Source organism: Oreochromis aureus, linkage group 3 (genome assembly GCF_013358895.1).
Source record: "Oreochromis aureus strain Israel breed Guangdong linkage group 3, ZZ_aureus, whole genome shotgun sequence".
Taxonomy (NCBI): domain Eukaryota; kingdom Metazoa; phylum Chordata; class Actinopteri; order Cichliformes; family Cichlidae; genus Oreochromis; species Oreochromis aureus.
The window spans coordinates 124,496,516-124,521,135 of record NC_052944.1 but is presented as its reverse complement, the minus strand read 5'-3'; the positions used below and the strand labels follow the sequence as shown (position 1 = coordinate 124,521,135).

Here is a 24,620-nt window from a genome sequence, read left to right as displayed (position 1 = left end):
CCTTGAGCAGAGGGGACTATTATTATTATAGTTATTGTTATTATTTGGTGATGTGTGTGTTTCTGCACAATGCTGTGCTATTCTGTGTCCCACTCATTATGGGACACAGGGTGTGGGGGGTGTATATGTGTGTGTCTGCGGGTGTGGCCCTGCTGGAGGACTGGCCACACCTGAAGTCCCTGCCACACACCTGTTGCTGATCAGGGCTCCTCGGGGGAGCTATTTAGGAGAGTGTTGGAGCTCCCACCGGTGCGGGATCATTGCGTTGTCATCCCAAGTTAGTGTGTGTCAGCATATGATAGTGCTCTTCCACGTAGTGCCCTGGCAAACCGTGACATTTATGACCTTTATTATCAAAATTAACTTCAACCCGTTGCTTTCTTTTTATCAGTGCATTGAATATTCAACCAGTAATGCTAAAACATCATCAGCATACAGCTGAGTGCTCAGAGTTAACTCCATGAGAAACCCTGTGTGTTCTCCCACAGTGAAAACGTGTGTTCAGCTCCAGCTATATATGAGCATTTAGCCTAGTTATCTTTTCAATTAGCCTGATTCGCCCAGTCCAGATTTAACTCACCAGCACGCTTTTAATGTTCAACTCTCAGAGAGGATCTTGTCCGCTTCATCCGCACCAGTGCAGATCTACAACACTGAAATTGAGCCATTAAATTCCCCATTAACTTCTTGTTAACTTATTAGCTTTGATGCCTAGCTCAACACTTCCTTCTGACTCACTGCCATAGTTCCAAAGTTCAAAATGTTCACAAGAAATCTGGTCCATGCAGATCTCTGGTATGGATATTTCCTCTTTTATAGTTATTTTTTAGCAATTAGCTCAGCAATGAAAATCAGCAGCGTTCTGTGTCTGAACAATACAGAGCAGGCAAAGGCGGGGCTTGCTCTTTCTTAACCAGAGGGGGTTTAGAATTTATTCTTTGGGGTTTTATTCTTATATTTATGTTAATTACATATTATTATGGGTTTAGATGAGCTCAACTCAAATTATTAACATCTTAATGATGAATCACAATTAACAATAACAATGTTGCAGTGTATTATGTAGTCCTACATCTCACTGGGCTACATAAACATAAGTAGATAGTAAAAATAATAAAGTATCCCAGAGAAGACTGCTCAGTTTGAAGTGGGTGGAGCTGAATACATTCTTTTCATTAACTGTCGCTTCCTGGTTTCCTGTCAAAGATCCTGCTAACAGCTGATGCTGTGACATGTCCTCTGGCTTTTAGAGCTGCCCTCAATCAGACTGTCAGAATTTGCCAGAAGAACAAAAAGATGGGTTTGTCTCTTCTCTGCTTTAGCCTCCTCTTCATCATCCTCTGCACAGCAGGTACGATCAATACACTCATCAATACTCTGATCACAGTATGAACAGGTTGAACAAGTCTAAATCAATCATCAATGTTTGTATTGAATAAAGTATGAGCTGTGATTAGTTTTTAAGCCAGAGCAGCTTTTGATCTGTAAATGTTATCAGTGACAATCTTCATTCACTAATACAATTAGCAGATTAATCAATATTTGAATGAACTGCTGCTCTTAGTCCTGGAGGGTTGGCATGTCATGAATGGAGTCCTACAATTTTATCAATTTAGAATAGAATAGAATAAGACAATAAGATACAATAGCTTTTTATTACTGTTACTGTTACAAGAACAATGAAAGGCGGTTTGGCATCTCTCCATGTGTGTTAAGTACACAATAGCGTAAGCATTTACACAATAACAGACAAATTTACATTTACACAAGAAAGATATGTACAAGTTATACATACACCTGCAAACATACACACATATACATACATATATGTATATATGCATATATGCATCTGTACATACATACACACACATATTTCCACATGCACGCTTACATCTACATATATAAACATACATGCCATCTAACTAGCAGGTGCATTGAGAGGTGCAGTGTGATCAGCACATTGAGTGGGGGGAGTGCTGTTGGAACTATACTAAATAAAGTTATAATAAATACAATTTAAAGAGGTAGGCATGTTGGTTGCATTGAAGTATTGAAGCTGTGTCCACCTAAAGTTTGTCCTGATTTTTCTTCTAATGAATGATCATGAATAATCTTTAAATTTAAAATTTCATATTAATACATTTGTATATAGGAATTATAAAATGTGTGCACATCCCCAAAGGGATTTGTCTCTCAAACAGGGGACCTTTTGCAAATTTTGTACGTTATATTCTCTTTCTATCTATCTGTCTATATAACTATTTCGACATAAGGACAGTTAAAGACACCAAGATTAATTAATCAGAATGAATACAGCTGCAAATGAAGAGGAAGAGTTAGATTCTGTGGCACTCAATAACAAGTTTATTTCAATTAAGAACCACAGAATGAACCTAGTGATAGTGTTACCTTAGCCTGCAGTGTACACTGTGAGGAATCTTTGAGTCATTTTCTTCAACACACATATTAAACAAATATGTAGGACTGCTTTCTTGCATTTGTACAATATCTCTAAAATTAGAAACATCCTGTCTCAGAATGATGGTTTCAGAGTGTAGAGCAGCACATACCACTTCCTATGTTAAGGGGACTTTTGTCAGCCCAGAACACTTTCAAAAACAGAGGTTGTTAATCTTAAGAGTTCACGTCTTCCTTAAATAATTTCGGATCAAGTAAAAACACTTTGTGATCTCAGTACTTTAACTATCGATCACAGACAAACAGGAGCTATTGAAAGTCTGATTGATCGTGACTGTAGTGATGAATTTCTGTCCTAAGGATTGAAAAAAAAACAAGTCTTCCACTTCTTTATGTGAGCCGTCCAGCTTTATTTCTGTCTCTCACATAAAAGCAAATCACGATGTAATGGTCAAAAAACTATTTGCTGCTACAGTGCACATTTCCACTGCCATAATGGCTCCTTCAAACCTACTACCGTACTTGCGCTGTACAATGTTTATCTTACCCGACAAAAATTAAACACACAGCATACCAACAATATTTTTCTGTGGATTGGCTCTAACAGTGACTTTATGGAGTTAAGTCTGTGGAGTCTGTTTGAGGTGTCGGTCTGCAGAACAAAAGGGAGGGAAAAGTTAGGTATGTAGAGCAGGGGTTCCCCACAGAGAGCCTTCTTCATCTGCAAAAACGCCGTCTGGCCCTGCTCTGTCCACCGGAGAAGATCTGGTCCATCAAACTTCTGGTCAGCTCCGGAAACCCGGGCACAAACCAGAATCCCCTCACCTAAATTTTTTGTCTTGCGATTTGGGCAGGATGCGATGGCTGCTGTTTTATCCATCTGTGGAAACACCTTCCCACCCCCCAGGTGCGCTTATCTGATTTAGGGCAGGGATAGCTCAGTAGATAGAGTGTTGGCCCCATGATCGGAAGTTCGGGGGTTCAATTCCCCTGAACAGCTACCCTGAGGCACCTGTGAGCAAGTTACCGTCCCTACAGACTGCTCCCCGGGCGCCCAATGACTGCTTCTATGAGTGAATAGGTTAAATGCAGAGAGGAATTTCCCCAGGGGGATCAATAAAGTACACTTTCTTTCTTTAGTGCTCAGCGTAGATAAAATAATTATTGTGGGTGATTTTAGCATCCATGTAGATGCTAAAAATGAGAACCTCAAGATGGCATTTAATCTGTTATTAGACTCAATCAGTTACAAGATGGTGGCGCGTGAACAACGCGAGGCTCAGTGTCTCTCCAGAATCTGCTATTTAGTGTTTTTTATCTACTTTTAACCGGATTATTCATCCAGAATTGCTGTGCATTGCTGACCTACAGCAGACAAGAGCTTCTGGACATCTGGACTCATAACTCCAACAGTTTTATCGCTGATCTCCGACTCATCCCAGAGATCTCCAGAACACCAGAGGCTGCACACTCTCCCCGGCCAGAATATGTGCTGACAGACATATTCAACCTGTCCTTGGCCCACGCTGTGGTACCACCTCCATCGTTCCCATACCCAAAAACTACAACCCATCTAGCCTCAATGACTACCGCCCAGTAGCACTCACCCACATCATGACAAAGTGCTTAGAGCAGCTGGTCCTAGCACACTTCAAATCCTGTCTCCCCCCCACCCTGGACCCCCACCAATTCACATACCGCCAGAACAGGAGCACAGAGGATGCAGTCTCCATCGCACTGCACCTCACCTTCATATAAACAATAATAACATGGACTGAACCACCACTCTCAACCACTAGCACTTCATATAGCCTCTGTAGAAATTATCCACATATCTCACTCATCTTAACTGCACTACTGTATAATTCTGTATAAATAATCAATCTGTATAATCAGCATCAGAATGAGAATGCATTATTGATCCCTAGGGGAAATTATTTTTCGTTACAGTGCTCCATTATAAACAAACATTAACAGAGACAGACAATACACTAACAAAAATAGCACAATATATACAGGCATATATATACATAAAAGTCACTTATTAATAAATAGCTGAAAAAGAACATCTGCAAGAAGGGTGTAGCTGTTGCAGTAAACAGTGTGTTAAGTGGATGAGTTGTACAGGGAGATGGCCACAGGCAGGAATGATTTCCTGTGTCGTTCAGTGGTGCTTTTCGGTAATCTGAGTCTCTCACTGAACGTGCTCCTGTGACTGACCAGCATGTCATAGAGTGGGTGGGAGGTGTTATCCAATATTGTCTTTATCTTGGACAGCATCCGCCTCTCCGACACCACCTTGAGGGAGTCCAGCTCCATCCCCACAACACTACTGGCCTTACGAATCGATTTTAATTCTACAACTGTTTATAACTTGCATAGTTCACATTTCTGTATAGCTGTATATCTCATATTTCTGTATAGTTTTTCATATTTATATCCTGTTCTTAGCCTGTACATAGCTTGTACTTACTACAGCCTGTACATACTTAAAGTTATAGCATATTACCCATTTCTGTAATATGCTTACACATCTATATTATTGCTAATATATATTTGTAATATATCTATATCATGGCTAAAGCAATTCTGGGTGGATGCAAACTGCATTTTGTTGCCTTGTACAACCCACCCACCACTTTAATCACACTCTAGAGCTTGGTTTAACATATGGCATAGAAACTGAACATTTAATAGTGTTTCCTTAAAACCCTCTCCTGTCTGAAAATTTCTGGATAACATTTAGATTTACAATAATTGATTGCACAGCAGTGGGGAGTAGACTTTATCACAGTAGATGTCTTTCTGAAAGAGCTGTAACTAAGTTTAAGAATTTAATCCACCCACATCTTCAATGCCCTGTACGTTGGTACAGGGCATTGAAATTAATACACTGTTAGACTTTTCATCGCCACTTTACAGTAACATACTGGCGTTACTGTTGCCAGCATCATACCATGATGCCGTGTTACGGTAGCTTACCGTTCTGCAGGATGATACCGTTTTCTGCTGTTGTGGTATAATACTCTTGAGTATTATATGTATGTAAGTATGTATTTATTTTATTTGATTATTTGGTTGTTACAGACAGGACAGACATGACTGGGCAATAGGACAGGGAAAAAGAATGAAAGAAAGAGAGGGAGGGAAAGAAAAATAGAGGGGAGAAGAGATGGTGAGAAAGGGGGGAAGAGAGAAAAAGAAAGAAAGAAAGAAAAACAAACAAAACACCTGGATCACCTGTATGGGGATAAGAAAAAACAGATGAGAAAACAAAGAAAAAAGAGCAACATAATAAATACACCATCACAATAAACTAAATAGCAGTAGATAACAGTAGATACTAAATGTTACATGTTATTGTGTGGTACGCAAGATCGACAGCGCACAATGTGCTTTGAGGTAGCAGCCAAGAAAGGTGTAGCTTGTGTCTGTGAAAACCCGTGTGTTCACCTGTGTGCACACCTGTGTGGATCGGCAAACTTGTATTCAAAAGGTTTCTCCATGTAATGATCTGCTAGGGAGTGTGGGGAGCCATAGCCCCGTCCTCCAGGGCATGAAGCAGGTATGAAGGAGATCAAGGCCCCAGACATCCAGAGGCCCCAGAATACAAGGACCCAAGGAGGACCACCGGACCGGGGTGGAACCAAACCACCCTCCTGGGAAGAGCTGAGGAGAGCCCCAAATGAGAGGTTACCCAGCAGAGGCCAGAGGGGGTTGCAGTGACGTGCCCGCGGGCTCTGCCGGCAGTCAGCTGTGTCAGAGAGGACTGGGCCTCAGGCCCACCCCATGGAAGGGGCCCAGCAAGGCTACAGGCGCCAGGCCCTGCCAATCGGCCACCAGGAGTGAGCCGGTACATACATGAGCGCCCAGCCCCAGACACCAAGAACCACCAACACACCAATGTCTGAGGGCATCAGCCACCGGCAGGGAGTGTGGTGAGGGGAGATAGGCCTCCATACCTCGGAGAACCTGAGATGTTCACAGAGAGGTGGAGTCTAATACCCAAGCTGACATATAGACACAGACGAACAGGCGCATGCAGACACAAACATGCATTCCCACCCCCATATACACAAACAAATACTCAGCACTCACCTGACATGGAGACAGACACAAATAGAAACTGCACACATATTCACACTCCCCAAACATACTTTATGTCCGGGTACCCCCGCCCCCAGAGGGGCAAACTGTACCCGGACCCAGGAGATGTAACCCTTCTCTCTGGGGTGGAGGAAAGCAGACCGCCTCAACTAGCAGGGAGGCTCCACATCCCAGACCCCAATCTGACGTCCAGCACCTCCTCCCAGTCCCCCAGCCCTGACGGCTAACAGAATCGGGGTGAGTGAAGAGCCGCAAACCTCCCTCCGCCTGCTCATATGTAGTGTTGCTGCTTGCTGTTCTAAAGTGCATTTAAAACAGGAGGGCATGGTGCTTCTTCCCAGAGAGCAGCACGGTTCCTCCCAAAAACCCTCAGTGTCTATATGCATTTAAAATTGAGGGTAGGGGACCAGCACCAGAGGTGGGTTTGAATACACAGACTATCCTCTGGACGCTATACACATCCTATATGTGTGTGTTATGAGAGTATGAGTAATGTGGATGTCTAGGTTGCGGAATAAAATTGAGGCACAGGCGGCCAGAAGGGGACAGAGGGGGAGTACCTACCCTGCACCCTGGTGACACACCTGCACCCCAAGCCCTGTGTGTGTGGGTGGGTGTGGTAGAGCGGGAAGAGGGAGGCAGCTGAGAATGGGGAGGGAGGAAAGGGAGGGGCAAGCGGCCCCTCCCTGGGGCCAGCTCCCCCGCTGACCCCAGTAGGCACCCCCACACTCTGGAACCCACCAGGGCAAGGGGGGCCAGGCCCATCCGGACTGGAGCCCACAGCAGCACCACCACCCCGCCCCACAGAGTCCGGGGCAGCCCACCTGACCCCACCGCAGAGAAAACTGCACCCACCCCATCATCCAACCTTCTCCCAGACTGCACAAGACAATAGACACCCAGGTTGAGTCATTTTCCACCTCTCCAATATTTCTCCCCCACCTGCAGAGTGTGCACCTGTAGAGAGGAGACCTCCTGCAAACATGTAAAAGCCTCCCCTCCAGTTAGAGAGCTCTGCAGTTGGGCCGATGAACCAGAGGTCACCTGCACCGGGGTTGAGCCCCCATGCACCCACCCACCCGCCCACCACCCCGGCGACACAACAACCACGACCCAAGGCCCAGCCAGAGCCCCAGCCCGGAGGCGGAGCACCCCCAGACCCCCAAGCCTCCGCCCGTGCGGGACCCACCCTGGGGCAGCCAGGCTACCAGGCCAGCAACCAATGTCCGCCAGCACAGACTCTCTCCCATCTCCGCTGTACGCAGCCACAAGGAAAACACCATATAAGAGCCACCAGAGCCCCTAACGAGGTCATGACCACAACCCCTGCGTTAGGTCCTCCAGGGAAAACGTCCCTGGGGAATCCCCAGACACCCAAAGGCTGTCCCTATCCTCATATCAACCACAATAGCGAAGGCAGGACCAAACCATCACCCCACCCCCACTAGGTGCTGAAGCCGATCAAAGAAGCCCAGAGGGATTGATCAAATATGATGGCAGAGGCTGTATCAAGACTAATGTGATCTATTAGATGGTTTTTATTTTGGTTAGAATTAAGATTATTTTTCCTGTTAATGAGGACCGTTTTCTTGGCAATGCATAGGGCCATAAAAATAATGTGGGCTCAAGTAATATGTCCGTATTGTTCCAGATAGGTGTACGTTTGCATGGGATTATTGAAGATTCTGTTATTTTTAGAAACTCCCAAGAGCTGATTTTGATGCTTTTAAAGTATTCATGTCGTTTGATGTTCTAGCTGAAAAATGGTAGGTCTGAAATTTCTAGATTATTACATAGTGCCTGTTCTACATCTATCCAGGGTTCATCTAAGAAGGTGTGTTTTGACCATCTAGAGATGAACTGAAGCCTGTTGGCTAAAAAGTAGTGATTAAAGTTAGGCAGATCTAGTCCTCTTTTATCCTTGGTCCTATGTAATGTTTTTCAGCTGATACGCAGTGGTTTATCTTTCCAAAGGAATTTAGAAATATACGAGTCTAGAGATCTGAACCAATCTTGTGATGGCTTACTTGGGATCATTGAAAATAAATTGTTTATTTTTGGCAAGACCATCATTTTTATAGGTGCCACTTGCCCCTCCTTTCCTTCCAGCTTCCCCCCTCTTCCCGCTCCACCACAATCACCCAAACATGCAGGGCCTTGGGGTAAAGGTGTGCCACCAGGGTGCAGGGGAGGCATCCCCCCTCTGTCCCCTTGACAGAGGGGGGGATGGGAGGTGCAGGACCTTGGGGGTGGGCATGCTACACAGCATCCAGAAGACCGTCAGGGTATACAACCTCACACCTGGCGCCGTTGCCCACCTCTCAATTTTAAATACATGTAGACATTGAGGGCTATCAGGAGGGGCTATGCGCTTATCTGCTGCTCTCTGGCAGGTAGCTCCATGCCCTCCTGGCTTTTAAATGCACCTTATAACACACATGCATCAACACTACATATGAGCGGGGCGGAGGGAGGTTTGGAGTCTTTACACACCACCGTTCTCTGTTGCCTGTTGGGGCGAGGGGGCTAGGAGGAGGAGTTGGCCGTCCGATTGGGGTCTGGAATGCGGGGCCTCCCTGCTGTGGAGTCGGGGCGGTCTGCTTCTCTCCACCACAGGGAAGAGGGTAACACTACCTGGGTCTGGGTGCAGTTTCCCCCTCCAGGGGCAAGGGTACCTAGACCTGGGGTATAGAGTACGCTTGGGGAGTGTGATTGTGTGTACAGTGTCTATTTATGTCTGTCTCCACGTTGGGTGAGTGCCGAGTAATTGCATATGAGAGCATGAGGGTGGGAATGGATGTTTGTATCTGTGTGTGCCTGTATGTCTGTGTCCATATGTCAGGTCGGGTATCAGACGCCACCTCTCTGGGGACATCTCAGGCCCTCTATGGTACCCCTCCCCCTGCCAGTGGCAGACACCCTCAGACATCGGTACATTGGTGGTTCTTTGTGTCCGGGGATGGGCATCCAGGTACACACCGGCTCACTCCTTGGTGTATGCTTGTCGGGGCCTGGAGCCTGGGGCTCGCTCGGGCCACTTCGGGGGTGGGGTGCCCTCGGCCTCTCGGCCTGGGGCTCGGTCACTCTGGCACAGCTGGCTGCCAGTGGAGCTCACGGGCACATCACTGCAACCCCTCTTCTGCTCCGTGGCTGCTGAGTGACCCCTCATCTGGCGCTCTCCTCAGCTCTTTCCGGGATAGTGGCGTGGCTGCCCCTCTGTTGGTCTTCCTTGGTCTCTTGTGCTCTGAGGGCCTCTCTATGTCTGGAGCCTGGATCTCCTCCATACCTACTTCATGCCCTGGAGGACGGGGCTATGGCCCCCCACACCCTCTAGCAGAGCACTGTGCGCTGTCGATCCTATGTGCTGCACAATAATATTCAATATTTAGTATTTACTGTTTATTCACATAGCTCATCGCTATGATGTTGTTTATCATATTGCTCTCTTTTTTTTGCTTGTTTTCTCTTTTTTCTTGCTCAACAGGTGATCCAGGTGATTGATATATAGTGGCTTGCAAAAGTTTTCGGCCAATTGAACTTTTCCACATTTTCTCACATTAAAGCCACAAACATGAATCAATTTTATTTGGATTTCCACGTGAAAGACCAATACAAAGTGGTGTACACGTGAGAAGTGGAATGAAAATCATACATGATTCCAAACATTTTTTACAAATAAATAACTGCAAAGTCGGGTGTGCGTAATTATTCAGCCCCCTGAGTCAATACTTTGTAGAACCACCTTTTGCTGCAATTCCAGCTGCCAGTCTTTTAGGGTATGTCTACCAGCTTTGCACATCTAGAGACTGAAATCCTTGCCCATTCTTCTTTGCAACACAGCTCCAGCTCAGTCAGATTAGATGGACAGCGTTTGTGAACAGCAGTTTTCAGATCTTGCCACAGATTCTCGATTGAATTTAGATCTGGACTTTGGGCCATTCTAACACATGGATATGTTTTGTTTTAAACCATTCCATTGTTGCCCTGACTTTATGTGTAGGGTCGTTGTCCTGCTGGAAGGTGAACCTCCGCCCCAGTCTCAAGTCTTTTGCAGACTCCAAGAGGTTTTCTTCCAAGATTGCCCTGTATTTGGCTCCATCCATCTTCCCATCAACTCTGACCAGCTTCCCTGTCCCTGCTGAAGAGAAGCACCCCCAGAGCATGATGCTGCACCACCATATTTGACAGTGGGGATGGTGTGTTCAGAGTGATGTGCAGTGTTAGTTTTCCGCCACACATAGCGTTTTGCATTTTGGCCAAAAAGTTCCATTTTGGTCTCATCTGACCAGAGCACCTTCTTCCACATGTTTGCTGTGTCCCCCACATGGCTTGTGGCAAACTGCAAACAGGACTTCTTATGGTTTTCTGTTAACAATGGCTTTCTTCTTGCCACTCTTCCATAAAGGCCAACTTTGTGCAGTGCACGACAAATAGTTGTCCTATGGACAGATTCCCCACCTGAGCTGTAGATCTCTGCAGCTCGTCCAGAGTCACCATGGGCCTCTTGGCTGCATTTCTGATCAGCGCTCTCCTTGTTCGGCCTGTGAGTTTAGGTGGACGGCCTTGTCTCGGTAGGTTTACAGTTGTGCCATACTCCTTCCATTTCTGAATGATGGCTTGAACAGTGCTCCGTGGGATGTTCAAGGCTTGGGAAATCTTTTTGCAGCCTAAGCCTGCTTTAAATTTCTCAATAACTTTGTCCCTGACCTGTCTGGTGTGTTCTTTGGACTTCATGGTGTTGTTGCTCCCAATATTCTCTTAGACAACCTCTGAGGCCGTCACAGAGCAGCTGTATTTGTACTGACATTAGATTACACACAGGTGCACTCTATTTAGTCATTAGCACTCATCAGGCAGTGTCTATGTGCAACTGACTGCACTCAGACCTAAGGGGGGTGAATAATTATGCACACCCCACTTTGCAGTTATTTATTTGTAAAAAATGTTTGAAATCATGTATGATGTTCGTACCACTTCTCACGTGTACACCACTTTGTATTGGTCTTTCACGTGGAATTCCGATAAAATTGAGTCATGTTTGTGGCTGTAATGTGACAAAATTTGGAAAAGTTCAAGGGGGCCGAATACTTTTGCAAGCCAATGCATATCTATCTATCTATCTATCTATCTATCTATCTATCTAGACAGACAGACAAAATATGATTCATGTACTTTACACCACTTTTTATTTCACGTCTGATTTTCCTCTGCAGAAATATACATTTCCAAAATCAAAAACTGAAAACAACTGAACACATATTTTGATTGAGGAAGCACTTGTTTTTACTAAACCATTTAAACCATGTATTTTCTCAGATGGTTGTACAAACAATAACGATATTATGTCATGTCCATATCATAACAGACAACATATGCTCAAGTGATGAGTTTTCTAAGTCATATTTTGTAGGGTCTTAAACCTACACTGTGAAGTGCCTTGCATTCATTTTGTTGGCAAGAAATTCACTATAACAGCTGTGACCTAATTTGAAGTTTTACACCCAAATTCAGTAAGCCGCTGGAAAGACATCCCAGTCCCACTCTTTCTGCTTGTCCCAACCTTGGAGGTACATTTTGTTCCCTCTTCAGGGTTTATCCTTACAAAAAAACTTAAACTTTAAGGTTTTTTGTAAGGATAAAAAGCATGCCACAGGTTTAAAGCATGCCACAATAAATAGTAACATACAGTAACACTGAGTTGTGACCTACTTAGGGATAATGTATTCATCATCTATAACTATTAGTCAAGTGTTCAAACATACCTCTCAATCAGTTCCAATGTTGCACATGCTGACTATTGGTATTCCAGGTTCAATACATAGAATGAACCAAAGAAGACATTGCATCAGCAAAGGTGTTCTCTTTGTCCAACTCAACAATTACACGCCCCTCTGCACTCACAATCCAGCAGGTGGCGGTCATTAAACTTTGACCTTAAATGTACAGGGGCAACATTCTCATTATGCAACACAAAATAAGTTCAATATTTCACTTCTTCATACTGTCTAGATATTGATAAAGCAAATAGCTACATACAGTTAATTATTAATGGCCTTATGTATTCCATGTTCAGATATAATAATTGTACATAATTGGGAATTATTCTGCACATTAAACACACCTAACAAAGAGTCAGCCCAATTAAATTACCAGAGTTCCATCAACTGTATGGTTATTTTGGAGTTTATAGTTTGTGCTGCTGTTAAACTTCACAGTATCGACTTCAGTATTTCTGCTGTTGGTGTAGCTAGACTACCATGTTGATCAATAATATGTAATGTGAAATTTGATATTGTTGCTTTTGCTGGATTCACTGGGACACATGTCCAACAACCTTGGTTTATAAAGGAAATTACAGAAATGTGAGCTAAATAAACAGAGACTGGATACCTGTCTCCACGAAAAGCTCCTGTGCCAAACAGAAACTGTAATATGGTCTAATCAGCTCTATTTAATAAAGGACTTCTTACCAAGCATAATCAGCCTTGGGGTGATTGGCAGGTTGCTCTCTGCTTCAGCGGACATCCTGGTAGATGTTTCCTGCCAGATAAAGGACCAAGACATTTTATGTAACGAAAAAAAACAACAACAGCAGGACAGCAAGCAACATCATTAAACTTAGAGCTGTATGAAAGAAGCTTACATCTGCTAAGACAAAGAGGGAGTCTTCATTTTCCTTGTAATACTTCATCATGAAAAGTAGGGCTGCCATGCAACCTTGTTGTTGGTCAAAACTTCCTCACTGGAGAAGTGCTGGAGAAGTGTCCTTATCTAGGTTCCATTTGAGCTTCTGGCTGTACACTGTAAAATGTAATATTGTGTTTAATTAAAAATATTAAATAGGCTGAACTCCATTTTTATCAATTTGTTATTAGAACTCAATTTAAATAAGTTACCAGTACTTTTTATGCAAAACCGCTTATAAACTCAATTAATTTGAGTTGTCTTAACTTAGAAAAACTAAGTAAGCTGGAAGTTTTGCTTCTCAGTGCGGCAGGATGAAACGATGTGTTTTGAAAATGCCACGTGACTACCGTCCTCCTCCCTCTCGGATCAGTCCGCATGTTCACGGTGCATTTTTTATGTAATATGTTGATCAAACCTGGAGAAGCGTCAGCTCAAGATATTATTGTTGTCATTGCTGTGGATCTTTACCTGATACACTGACTTGGTGAGTAAATGTTTACTCTTATTCAAATTGATTTTGTGGCTTCTCTTAGTTTAGCACCAGGTTTATAATCTTGCAAGCTAGTTAGTGTTAGCCTAGCGTTGCTGCTGCCGCTGGGCTCATGTTACTTAAAAATTAACACCACAGATTTAAAAACCTTACATAAAACTATGTGGTGAAATTTTCTGTTGATTGTTTGAAATAAATAAGTGAGATAAGAGCCCAGACAAAATTCTTTGGGAGGTGCAGCTGTTAGGGGTGGGGTAGGTGTGGGGGGTGGATAACAGAGATCTCCGAAAAGTCAGTCTTGTCAGCTTTTGTCAGTCAGTCAGTTCCCCATTTTTTGCTTTATTTTCATTCATTCACCTAATGATTCTTCCTTTGCTGATAGTGGAAATTATCATCACATGTAGTTTCCACCCTCAGCAAAACGACGACATTTTGAAAAGAAAAAGAATTTTAGACTGGATTTCCTAGCTGAATCCTTTTAAAACAGGGACTCATTTCCTAATTGTCCCAAATAAGTGGCTTCCTCCTGAGCCCATTTTAATTTTGGAGAAGGTCACTTTGCAACCGTTTGCAACAACATGTTGTGTAGTTCTTCCTCTTCAAATGTTCAGATCTGCTTAGATGACAGAAATTATCAAACAAAACTTTTAGTGCACTTTAAAATTAACAAAAGAAAGGAAAGTAGTGATAGGCCTTGTTAAATCATGACACGTGTTCTTCATTTCAGGGGGATAAATCATACCAAACCTAATTGGCAGGCTCAACTTAGTAACAAAAGACAAATCATCAGCCAGTTTAATCTCGAACATTCATCCAATCAGTCACACACAACATACAGCATAACCCTGTTGTCTCATCACATAATGAGTTTCTTGTCATATAACCAAATGTGCGCCATGTTAAAACTTCTTGACACACCATCACAATCAGCTCACTCACTCATACAAGACCCCTCATCAGCATTCTGTTTCCTCCTCTATGATGCAACCATCTGTCCTACTAATAATATTCAGTCCACTAGTCTATGTATCACTTTCATCTTACTAGTGACTTGGACAAGATGACAAACAGAATCTCATGCTTAAGACGCTGTCTGATCTTCATGAGTGTCATTGTATGTGTATATGCATGTAGGGTTAGGGTGGTTAATGCATTTTCTGTTTGTGTGTGTTTTTGTGTACCTCTCTCATTTTGTAGTCCAGACTCCTTCACAATTTCCCACTTAAAGCAGTTTCCTTTTTTCCCAGGATTGCTAACCCAAATTTTGATTTCCCACACTAAACGACAGCCTTCTTCTGTGTCCTCACCTGCACCTCTCACTCCATTCTCCTCTCACTCTTTGCAGTCTTCAGCTTTGTCATGTATCATCCTCACTGTCTCATCTTGCCATTCCACTCCAAACGTGACAAATGTCACTCAGACAGTCTCCTCAAAAGTCATCTTCACACAGTGAAGTTGCAGCTTGCTGGAAACGCATCTCCATCTATCCATGATGATGGGTTTTCTTTCTCTCTGATGCCAAGTCAAGTCAAGTCAAGTTGGCTTTATTGTCACTTCAGCCATATACAGTTGTACACAGTGAGGCGAAACAGCGTTCCTCCAGGGCCAAGGTGCTACATGCAACATAAATTTACAACATAAATTAACAGAAAATCACTAAACTAGCTAACTAGAGACAGGACAGACTGACTTAACATAAATTACAACATAAATTAACTAAAACTAACTATTCTAACTAGGTAAGTAGTGCAAAGGAAACCGTAAACATACTTGGTAGGTAGGTGGTGCAAAGGAAACCGTAAACATACTTGGTAGGTAGGTGGTGCAAAGGAAACCGTAAACATACTTGGTAGGTAAGTGGTGCAAAGGAAACCGTAAACATACTTGGTATGTAGGTAGTGCAGGAACAGTAAACATAAACATATTGTGCAAAAAGAGCATTTACAGGTTGATGTGTAAGTCCAGTCTCAATGCTTTGAGGTAGTTGAGTTGAGCTGAGTGATAGAGTGTGTGTGTGTGTGTGTGTGTGTGTGTGTGTGTGTGTGTGTGTGTGTGTGTGTGTGTTTTTCAGTCCAGTCCCTTTTTGTTGAGGAGACGGATGGCTTGTGGAAAGAAGCTGTTGCACAGTCTGGATGTGTGTGCCCGAATGCTTCGGTACCTTTTTCCAGATGGCAGGAGTGTGAAGAGTGTGTGAGAGGGGTGTGTCCAATCAGCCACAATGCTGGTGGCTTTGCGGATGCAGCGTGTGGTGTAGATGTCCTTAATAGAGGGGAGAGAGACTCCAATGATCTTCTCTGCTGTTCCCACTATCTGCTGTAGGGTCTTGCGGTCCGATATGGCACAGTTCCCAAACCAGGCAGTGATACAGCCGCTCAGGATGCTCTCGATAGTTCCTCTATAGAAGGTGGTCAGGATCGGTGGTGGAAGCTGGGCCTTTCTCAGTCTTCTCAGAAAGAAGAGACGCTGTTGGGCTTTCTTGTGCAGGAAGCTGGTGTTGAGGGACCAGCCGAGGTTCTTCTCCAGGTGGACGCCCAGGAATTTGGTGCTGTCGACGATCTCCACAGAGGAGCCGTTGATGCTCAGCGGTGAGTGGTCGCCTCGTGTCCTCCTAAAGTCAACAACCATCTCTTTTGTCTTGTCAACATTCAGAGACAGGTTGTTGTCTTTACACCAGTCCGTTAGCCTCTGCACTTCCTCTCTGTACGCTGACTCGTCGTTCTTGCTAATGAGACCCACCACGGTCGTGTCATCAGCGAACTTAATGATGTGATTTGAACTGTGTGTTGCTACACAGTCGTGAGTCAGCAGTGTGAACAGCAGAGGACTGAGCACACACAGCCTGTGGGGCCCCAGTGCTCAGTGTGGTGGTGCTGGAGGTGCAGTTCCCGATCCGTACTGTCTGAGGCCTTCCGGTCAGAAAGTCCAGGATCCAATTGCAGAGGGAGGTGTTCAGGCCCAACAGGCTCAGCTTTCCGATCAGTTGTTGGGGGATGATCGTGTTAAATGCTGAGCGGAAATCTATGTACAGCATTCGAACGTGTGTGTCCTTCTTGTCCAAGTGTGTGAGGGCAAGATGGAGTGCAGTGGAGATGGCGTCATTCGTTGAGCGGTTATGGCGGTATGCAAATTGCAGTGGGTCCAGTGAGGGGGGCAGCAGGGCCTTGATGTGTCTCATGACGAGCCGCTCGAAGCACTTCATGATGGTGGGTGTAAGTGCAACAGGACGGTAGTCGTTGAGACAGGACACAGAAGACTTCTTGGGCACGGGGACGATGGTGGTGGCCATGAAGCACGTGGGAACGACGGCACTGCTCAGAGAGATGTTGAAGATGTCGGTGAGAACATCTGCCAGCTGCTCAGCACATTCTCTGAGCACTCTGCCTGGGATGTTGTCTGGACCAGCAGCTTTACGTGGGTTGACTCTACGTAGAGTTTTCCTCACCTCAGCTGTAGTGAGACACAGCACCTGGTCGTTCGGAGGAGGGGTGGACTTCCTCGCCGCCACGTCGTTCTGCCTGTCGAACCGAGCGTAGAAGTTGTTCAGCGCATCTGGGAGGGAGCCGTCACCATCACAGGCAGGTGTTGTCGTCCTGTAGTTGGTGATGGCTTGTAAGCCCCACCACATGCACCGTGTGTCGCCGCTGTCCTTGAAGTGGTTGTGGATTCTCTGGGCGTGTGCACGCCGCCTCTCTCTGATGGCCGAGAAAGTTCGGCCCTAGCTCTGCCAAGCGCCACCTTATCTCCCGCTTTGAAGGCAGAGTCTCTGGTCCTCAGAAGTGCACGCACTTCCGCAGTAATCCACGGTTTCTGATTGGGTCGTGAGATGATGGTCTTGGAGACAGTGACGTCATCGGTGCATTTGTTGATGTAGCTGGACACTGATGACGTGTACTCCTCCAAGTCAGTGAAGTCGCCGTAAGTTGCAGCCTCCCTAGACATGTTCCAGTCAGTGCTCTCAAAACAGTCCTGAAGAGCAAAAATGGCTCCTGCTGGCCAGGTTTTCACCTGCTTCAGAACCGGTTTTGATCGCCTGACGAGTGGTCTGTATGCTGGAATTAGCATAACAGAGATGTGGTCTGAGTAGCCAAGGTGGGGGCGGGGCTCTGCCCGATATGCGCCGGGGATGTTTGTATAAACAAGATCCAGCGTGTTTTCCCCTCTCGTTGCAAAGTCCACATACTGATGGAATCTAGGAAGCACTGACTTGAGATTTGCATGGTTGAAATCTCCAGCAACAATGAACAGTCCATCCGGGTGTGTGTTTTGCAGTTCACTGATGTTTGTATACAGTTCCCCTAACGCTTCCTTAGCATTAGCGCTAGGTGGAATGTACACTCCGATAATGAAAACAGTGGTGAATTCCCGTGGTAAATAAAAAGGTCTAAGATAAGATAAGATAAGATGGCCTTTATTAGTCCCACAGGTGGGAAATTTGTTTTGTTACAGCAAAAGTGCAAAGTTATGTAGCAGAAATTAGAAAAACACTGGAATGCAATAAAATACAATAAAATAAAATAAAATACTATATACAATAGAATAAAATAGAATAGAATAATATATACAATAGAATAAAATAGAAATACAAATACTATATACAACTGAGTAGGAAAATACAAAAACACACAACTTCAGAAGAAGAATTGCACGATAGCAGTCTTATTGCACATGTGTGGGTTTGTGTGTTTGATCAGCTGCAAAAGTCTTTATTGTAGAGTCTGACAGCAGTGGGAGGAAAGACCTGCGAAATCTCTCCGTCCCACACCGTGGGTGCCGCATCTCCCACTGAAGGAGCTGCTCAGTGCTGTCACAGTCTCATGCATGGGGTGGGAGATGTTGTCCAACAGGGATGACAGCTTAGCCACCATTCTCCTGTCACTCACCACCTCCACTGGGTCCAGAGGGCATCCTAGAACAGAGCTGGCCTTCGGATCAGCCTGTTCAGTCTCTTCCTGTCCCCAGCAGAGATGCTGCCCCCAGCAGACCACACCATAAAAGATGGCTGAGGCCACCACAGAGTCATAGAAGGTCTTCAGGAGTGGGCCCTCCACTCCAAACGACCTGAGTCTCCAAGCAGGTACAGCCTGCTCTGCCCTTTCCTGTAGAGGGCGTCTGAGTTATGAGTCCAGTCCAGTTTGTTGTTCAGATGAACACCAAGGTACCTGTAGCTGTCCACAGCCTCGATGTCCATACCTTGGATGTTCAGTGGTTGCAGTGGAGGATGCTTGTGCCTGCGGAAGTCTACCACCAGCTCCTTGGTTTTACTGGCATTGATCTGGAGGTAGTTCAGCTGGCACCAGTCCACAAAGTCTTGAGTCAGTCCTCTGTACTCCTTGTCGTCCCCATCAGTGATGAGGCCGACTATTGCAGAGTCATCAGAGAACTTCTGCAGGAAGCACTGGGTGGAGTTGTGGGAGAAGTCTGCAGTGTAGATGGTCTGCATCTAACAGTCACAAACTCCACCAGCGATGAGCAATAGCTAGAAACTAGCACAGAGTTCTTGCACCATTTCGCGTTGATGTAAATACACAAGCCGCCACCGCGAGTCTTACCGCACAGAGCTGCGTTTCTGTCGGCACGAAACGTGGCCAGTCCGGTCAGCTGAATAGCGGCGTCCGGTACTCTGTCGCTGAGCCATGTCTCCGTGAAAATAAAGACACAGCAGTGTCTAACCTCACGCTGTGTGGCCTGCTGGAGTCGGATGCAGTCCAGTTTATTATCCAGGGAGCAGACGTTGGATAAGATGATGGACGGGAGAGCCGGCCGGCTAGGGTTTGTTTTTAGCCTAGCACAGACTCCCGCCCGCTTGCTGCGCTTCCGCTTCCTCGCGCACCGCTTCCGATGTCTCCTCCTCCGGCCGCCGGCATCAGGCAACGACGAGGCCTGGTTCGCGGAGCAAGCCGAGTTCGCGTAGCGTTTTCCGCAGCCCTTCTTGGATGTCGTTAACCGGGTTATTTAGGTTGCAAAGTGTCTGGCTGTTGCCATTTGTACACACTCCTGCTGAACCTTTCTGCTCAGGACTCTGCTGTTGTTTCTTGGGCTGCTGTGAACTGTAGATGTGCTGTTGTCTTTAGGCAGAGGTTAGCTTCCATGGAGCTTGTTTTCTCAGGGTGAGGAACACATGGCAGTTAAGCTGTAAACACAACTCAGCCAAAAGCTCGGCCTGAGTGTTTCCTAATGATGTTAAACCTATATTTTTCTTCCGACTGCTGCATGTGGAAAATTGATCCAGGTCTGCTTCCACCTGAAAGTGACAAACTAAGACATTTTCATTATTCTCATCACTGCTTAAACAACACACGTCTCTCTCTGTTTTTTTTTTTTAAACTGTCCTTTCTTAAAAACAGGAAGTGGGATTGCAGTTGTTTCAGGCTGAGAAATACCAAACCCTCTTCATGTTATCATTCATATTTCATCAACAGAACTATTTTTTCCTTTTGTGTCCACTGGGTTAGAAAGTGACCTGCAGAATCATCTCTTCCCCAGTTCGAGACCACTTCACTCACATACTTTCAAACCTGTCTGTGGCTCACACACACCGTGACGTCAGACACGTTCACACTCACTTCTGCTTTGCGCACAATTTCACTTCGTTCTTCAACGATCTACACATTAGGTGCTGCCCAATAAATAATTTGCAGTGTATTTCATCCCCTTTCAAGGGAGACTTACTCAGTTTATTCCCCATTACAAAACAGCAATCAGCCGCACTCACGCAGACCACGTCTGGTCTGCACTTGGCCGCACACAAAATAGGCCTACCGCTTGTGTCTGCACGCACAGCTCTCATGGACTTGCGTCCTGCCCGCACAGTCCAACACACTCCCGTGCTTGCGTAAAACCACACAGCTACGGACTTGAGCCATTTCTTTTCTTTAGTAGCCTGCGACCTTCCCGCATGGCTGGCGCACTCCCGTACCTGCGAGAAACCACACGGTCACATAGCCACTCTCTATTGTTTTAGGTTCGCCTGCACCCAAGCAACCAGCTCTCCCCCGGACTCGCGTTTACATGCGCAGTCTCAGTCACACGTAAGGCCTTTTCTACCTACTGTTTGCGTTGTTTTCGTTCATCGGAAAACTCTCTGGATCCTGTCAATCGCCATCCAACTCGAGGGGAGTTCAGACGCAAACTCTCCGGCCTGGCGACAAAGTTAAGTACCAGGTCTTTCATCAGGCGTTCCCAGATGCTGGCTGCTTGCAGACTGCGGCGGCGTCATCTCCCTCTCCTCGGTGGACGCAATGTGTTGGGTTCCAGCTCAGAAGGACTAAATAAATGTTGAGTCTGTGTTTCCACAGGCCCCGCAAGTTTAGAGACTTATTCTTGTGAAGGACGAAGACAAGACAGAACATCTTCAACCAGTCTTTTACTCGCTAACGAGGGAAAGCTTGAACCAGGCTGTGAAGCTTAATGCTCCTCACCTGTCTCCAAACCAACTCCTTCAAAGAGCAGCTCTCCTCGTAGCCTTTTTATTGACAAACTGTTACAATACACAACACAACACAAGCACCTTCCACCGAAACCCCCCCCCAAAGTTACAAAAGATAACGCAGGAGTTGTGTTGATGATGACGGCATCAGTGTGATGAGTTCATATGATGATGTCTGACACTGACTCACCTGACTTTGTCAGAACGTGTGTGTGTGTGTCATTTTGTTAAGTAGGTCCCCCGAAGAGCCTAATCAGTTACCTAATCAGCAGGTGTGTGAAATCCTAGGCGTGACCAGCCAGCTGGCAGGGCCACAACCTGGGAGGGCCTGGGAATGTCACTGCTGCACTCACACATGCGCGCACACACGCACACCCACAATCATGGAACACAAGAACACAGCACAGTGCAGCAAACACACATCATAAACAATAGTAATAATAATAATAATAATAATAATGGTCCACACTGCTCACAGACCCTGAAACCCTGGAACCGGGCCCGTGACAATTCCTACAAAACTGCTCAAAGAAGTCCTTCCATTAATTAAGATAAGATAACCTTTATTAGTCCCACACGTGGGAAATTTGTTTTGTCACAGCAGGAAGTGGACAGTGCAAAAGTTATGAAGCAAAAATTAGAATAAAATAAAATAAGAATAAATACAGTACACAACTGTACAGAATAAAATAAAATACTATATACAGTAGAATACAATAGAATAAAATATACAATAAGATAAAAATAGAATACAAATGTTATATACAATTCAGTAAAAATACAACGATGCCAGAAAAGATTATTGCACAATTAATTCTTCAATCTAAAATATGATCAACCTATCTCTAATAATCGGCTATGTACCACAGGCCTTCAAGCTGGCTGTAGTTAAACCTTTACTTAAAAAGCATCTCTAGACCCAGCTGTCTTAGCTAATTATAGGCCAATCTCCAACCTTTCTTTCATATCAAACATCCTTGAAAGAGTAGTTGTCAAACAGCTAACAGATCATCTGCAGAGGAATGGCTTATTTGAAGAGTTTCAGTCAGGTTTTAGAGCTCATCACAGCACAGAAACAGCTTTAGTGAAGGTTACAAATGATCTTCTTATGGCCTCTGACAGTGGACTCATCTCTGTGTTTGTCCTGCTAGACCTCAGTGCAGCGTTCGATACTGTTGACCATAATATCCTATTAGAGCGATGAGAACATGCTGTAGGTATTACAGGTACTGTACTGCAGTGGTTTGTATCATATCTATCTAATAGACTCCATCTAATTATGGAGTTCCACAGGGTTCGGTGCTAGGACCAATTCTGTTTACATTATACATGCTTCCCTTAGGCAGCATCATTAGAAGACATAGCATACATTTTCACTGCAATGCAGATGACACGCAGCTCTATCTGTCCATGAAGCCAGGTAACACACACCAATTAGTTAAAATGCAGGAATGTCTTAAAGACATAAAGACCTGGATGGCCGCTAACTTTCTGCTTCTTAATTCAGATAAAACTGAGGTTGATGTACTCGGCCCTGAAAATCTTAGAATTTTATAGATTTCTCTCTTTCTCTCTCTCTCTCTCTCGCTCTCTCTCTCTCTCACACACACACACACACACACACACACACACACACCACAAAAAGATGAGGTGGTTAGGAGGGCTGATGGTTTTGAGAAACGTTTGAAGCCCTCCAGGGAAGACAGCTTGAGATCTTGGAGTGACTGCGAAAAGTGCAGCTGACAGCTCGCTTTTAATATAAAGGACCATAGCATACTGTTGTTGTGAATGGCACTATTTAAAAATGAAATATTTTGTCATTTGATGTGATGTAAAAGAGCAAGTGATGATGTTAATGTTGTGGTGCTCCAACACTAGCTGTGTGTAACTCCTGACAGTAGAGACGTGTGTGTGGGAGGACGAGCTCAGCCTGAGAGATTCTCTGATCTTTGTGTTTCAGATGGATACGAGCATTACACTTCATCCCGCTGCCTGTTTAACTCCACCGAGCTTAGGGGCATGGAGTACATCAGATCTTACTATTACAACAGCCTAGAGTATGCCAGGTTTGACAGCAGTGTGGGGAAGTTTGTTGGATACACTGAATACGGTGTGAAGTATGCGGAGATGTGGAACAACGATCAGGGACAGCTCGCTTTCATGAGAGCCCAGAAGGAGAAAAATTGCAAACCAAACATTGACCTTTGGTACCAAAGTGTTCTGACAAAATCAGGTGAGTCAGTGTTTCTGTGACATCATCATATAAACTCACACTGATGCTGTCATCATCGACACAACTCCTGATTGGACACTCTGCACACAGTTTACAGTAACACTGATGAAGGTTTAGTGTGACACATTCAGTTAAAGCTACATGATCTCTGGAGTTCTGCTCAACAATAAAGATTCAGCATATTTCACACTGGAGTGTCTGTCGTGTTATAGAGAAAATTAAATGTAAGTGATAAAAAAAAATGCATGCCTGTATGTGACCATACAGGCATGCATTAATTTACAACAACATTTACCAAAAATTGTCATTTTTGTTGTACTCCAGTGAAACCATCAGCAAGTCTTCACTCCATGATGCCCTCTGGTAATCACCATCCTGCCTTGTTGGTGTGCAGCGTCTATGACTTCTACCCCAAACAGATCAAAGTGAGCTGGAGGAGAAACGGACAGGAAGTAACCTCTGACATCACTACAACTGAAGAGATGGCAAATAGCAATTGGCTCTACCAGATCCACTCCCACTTGGAGTACACACCCAGGTGAGTCCAGGTCAGGTGTGGCACCAGGACTTGTTGATCCTTATTTAGTATTATTATTATTTTTCAATGTCTTCCATCACCTGGTCAGGAGAGAAACCTCAACCTGAGGTTGCAGAGCTTCATGATGAGAATTCTTTTTCTTCGTGACCAACAAATGCCTTCGATTAACATTTTTTACATAAAAGGAGTTTGGCATGTGAAACCTGTTCCCTCTTCTTCTTCCTCAGTCCTGATGCAACTAGATCCATCCAATGTTCCTGTTGCTGCAGAGCCGAATTGTCTGAAAATTCAGCAGAGTGAAAAGAGAAAGTCCACAAGATTGTTTATCACATAGGCAGTTACAGTCCCGCTATGAATATTTCTATTTATGAATGTTTTATGAATATTTTTAGTTGTGTGAACATTTCCCTAATTTACCGTTCCAAATTTGTGGCAGGTGATCAGGTAACAGTAGGCTGGTTGTATGGACACAAATCAGATTAATCATATACATTTATAAATAAACAATAATAATAATAAATAAATAGTAAATGGACTAAGGTCCAGATTCAGGATCTGGTTCAGTTTTGTGAGCTGTTTTTGAGAGTCAGTGATGTTGGTTTGTGTTGTAGGTCTGGAGAGAAGATATTCTGTGTAGTGGAGCATTCCAGCCTGGAGAAACCTGTGATTACTGACTGGGGTAAATACCTGTCTGTATCTAGACACCTGTACACCTGCCTTT

At 44.7% G+C, this 24,620-nt stretch overlaps 1 protein-coding gene across 1 annotated transcript in view; it reads left to right on the top strand.

Moving 5' to 3' along the window:
* Window positions 1–1,224: 1,224 nt before the first annotated feature.
* Window positions 1,225–24,620, top strand: part of LOC116316844 (H-2 class II histocompatibility antigen, E-S beta chain-like) — a 169,739-nt gene continuing 146,343 nt past the window's right edge. Inside the window, exons 1-4 of the mRNA XM_039604456.1 lie at window positions 1,225–1,351; window positions 23,089–23,361; window positions 23,686–23,899; window positions 24,511–24,578. Of these exons, the coding sequence (XP_039460390.1) occupies window positions 1,297–1,351; window positions 23,089–23,361; window positions 23,686–23,899; window positions 24,511–24,578 (610 nt within the window). The 5' untranslated portion in view covers window positions 1,225–1,296. The remainder of the gene's footprint in view (window positions 1,352–23,088; window positions 23,362–23,685; window positions 23,900–24,510; window positions 24,579–24,620) is intronic.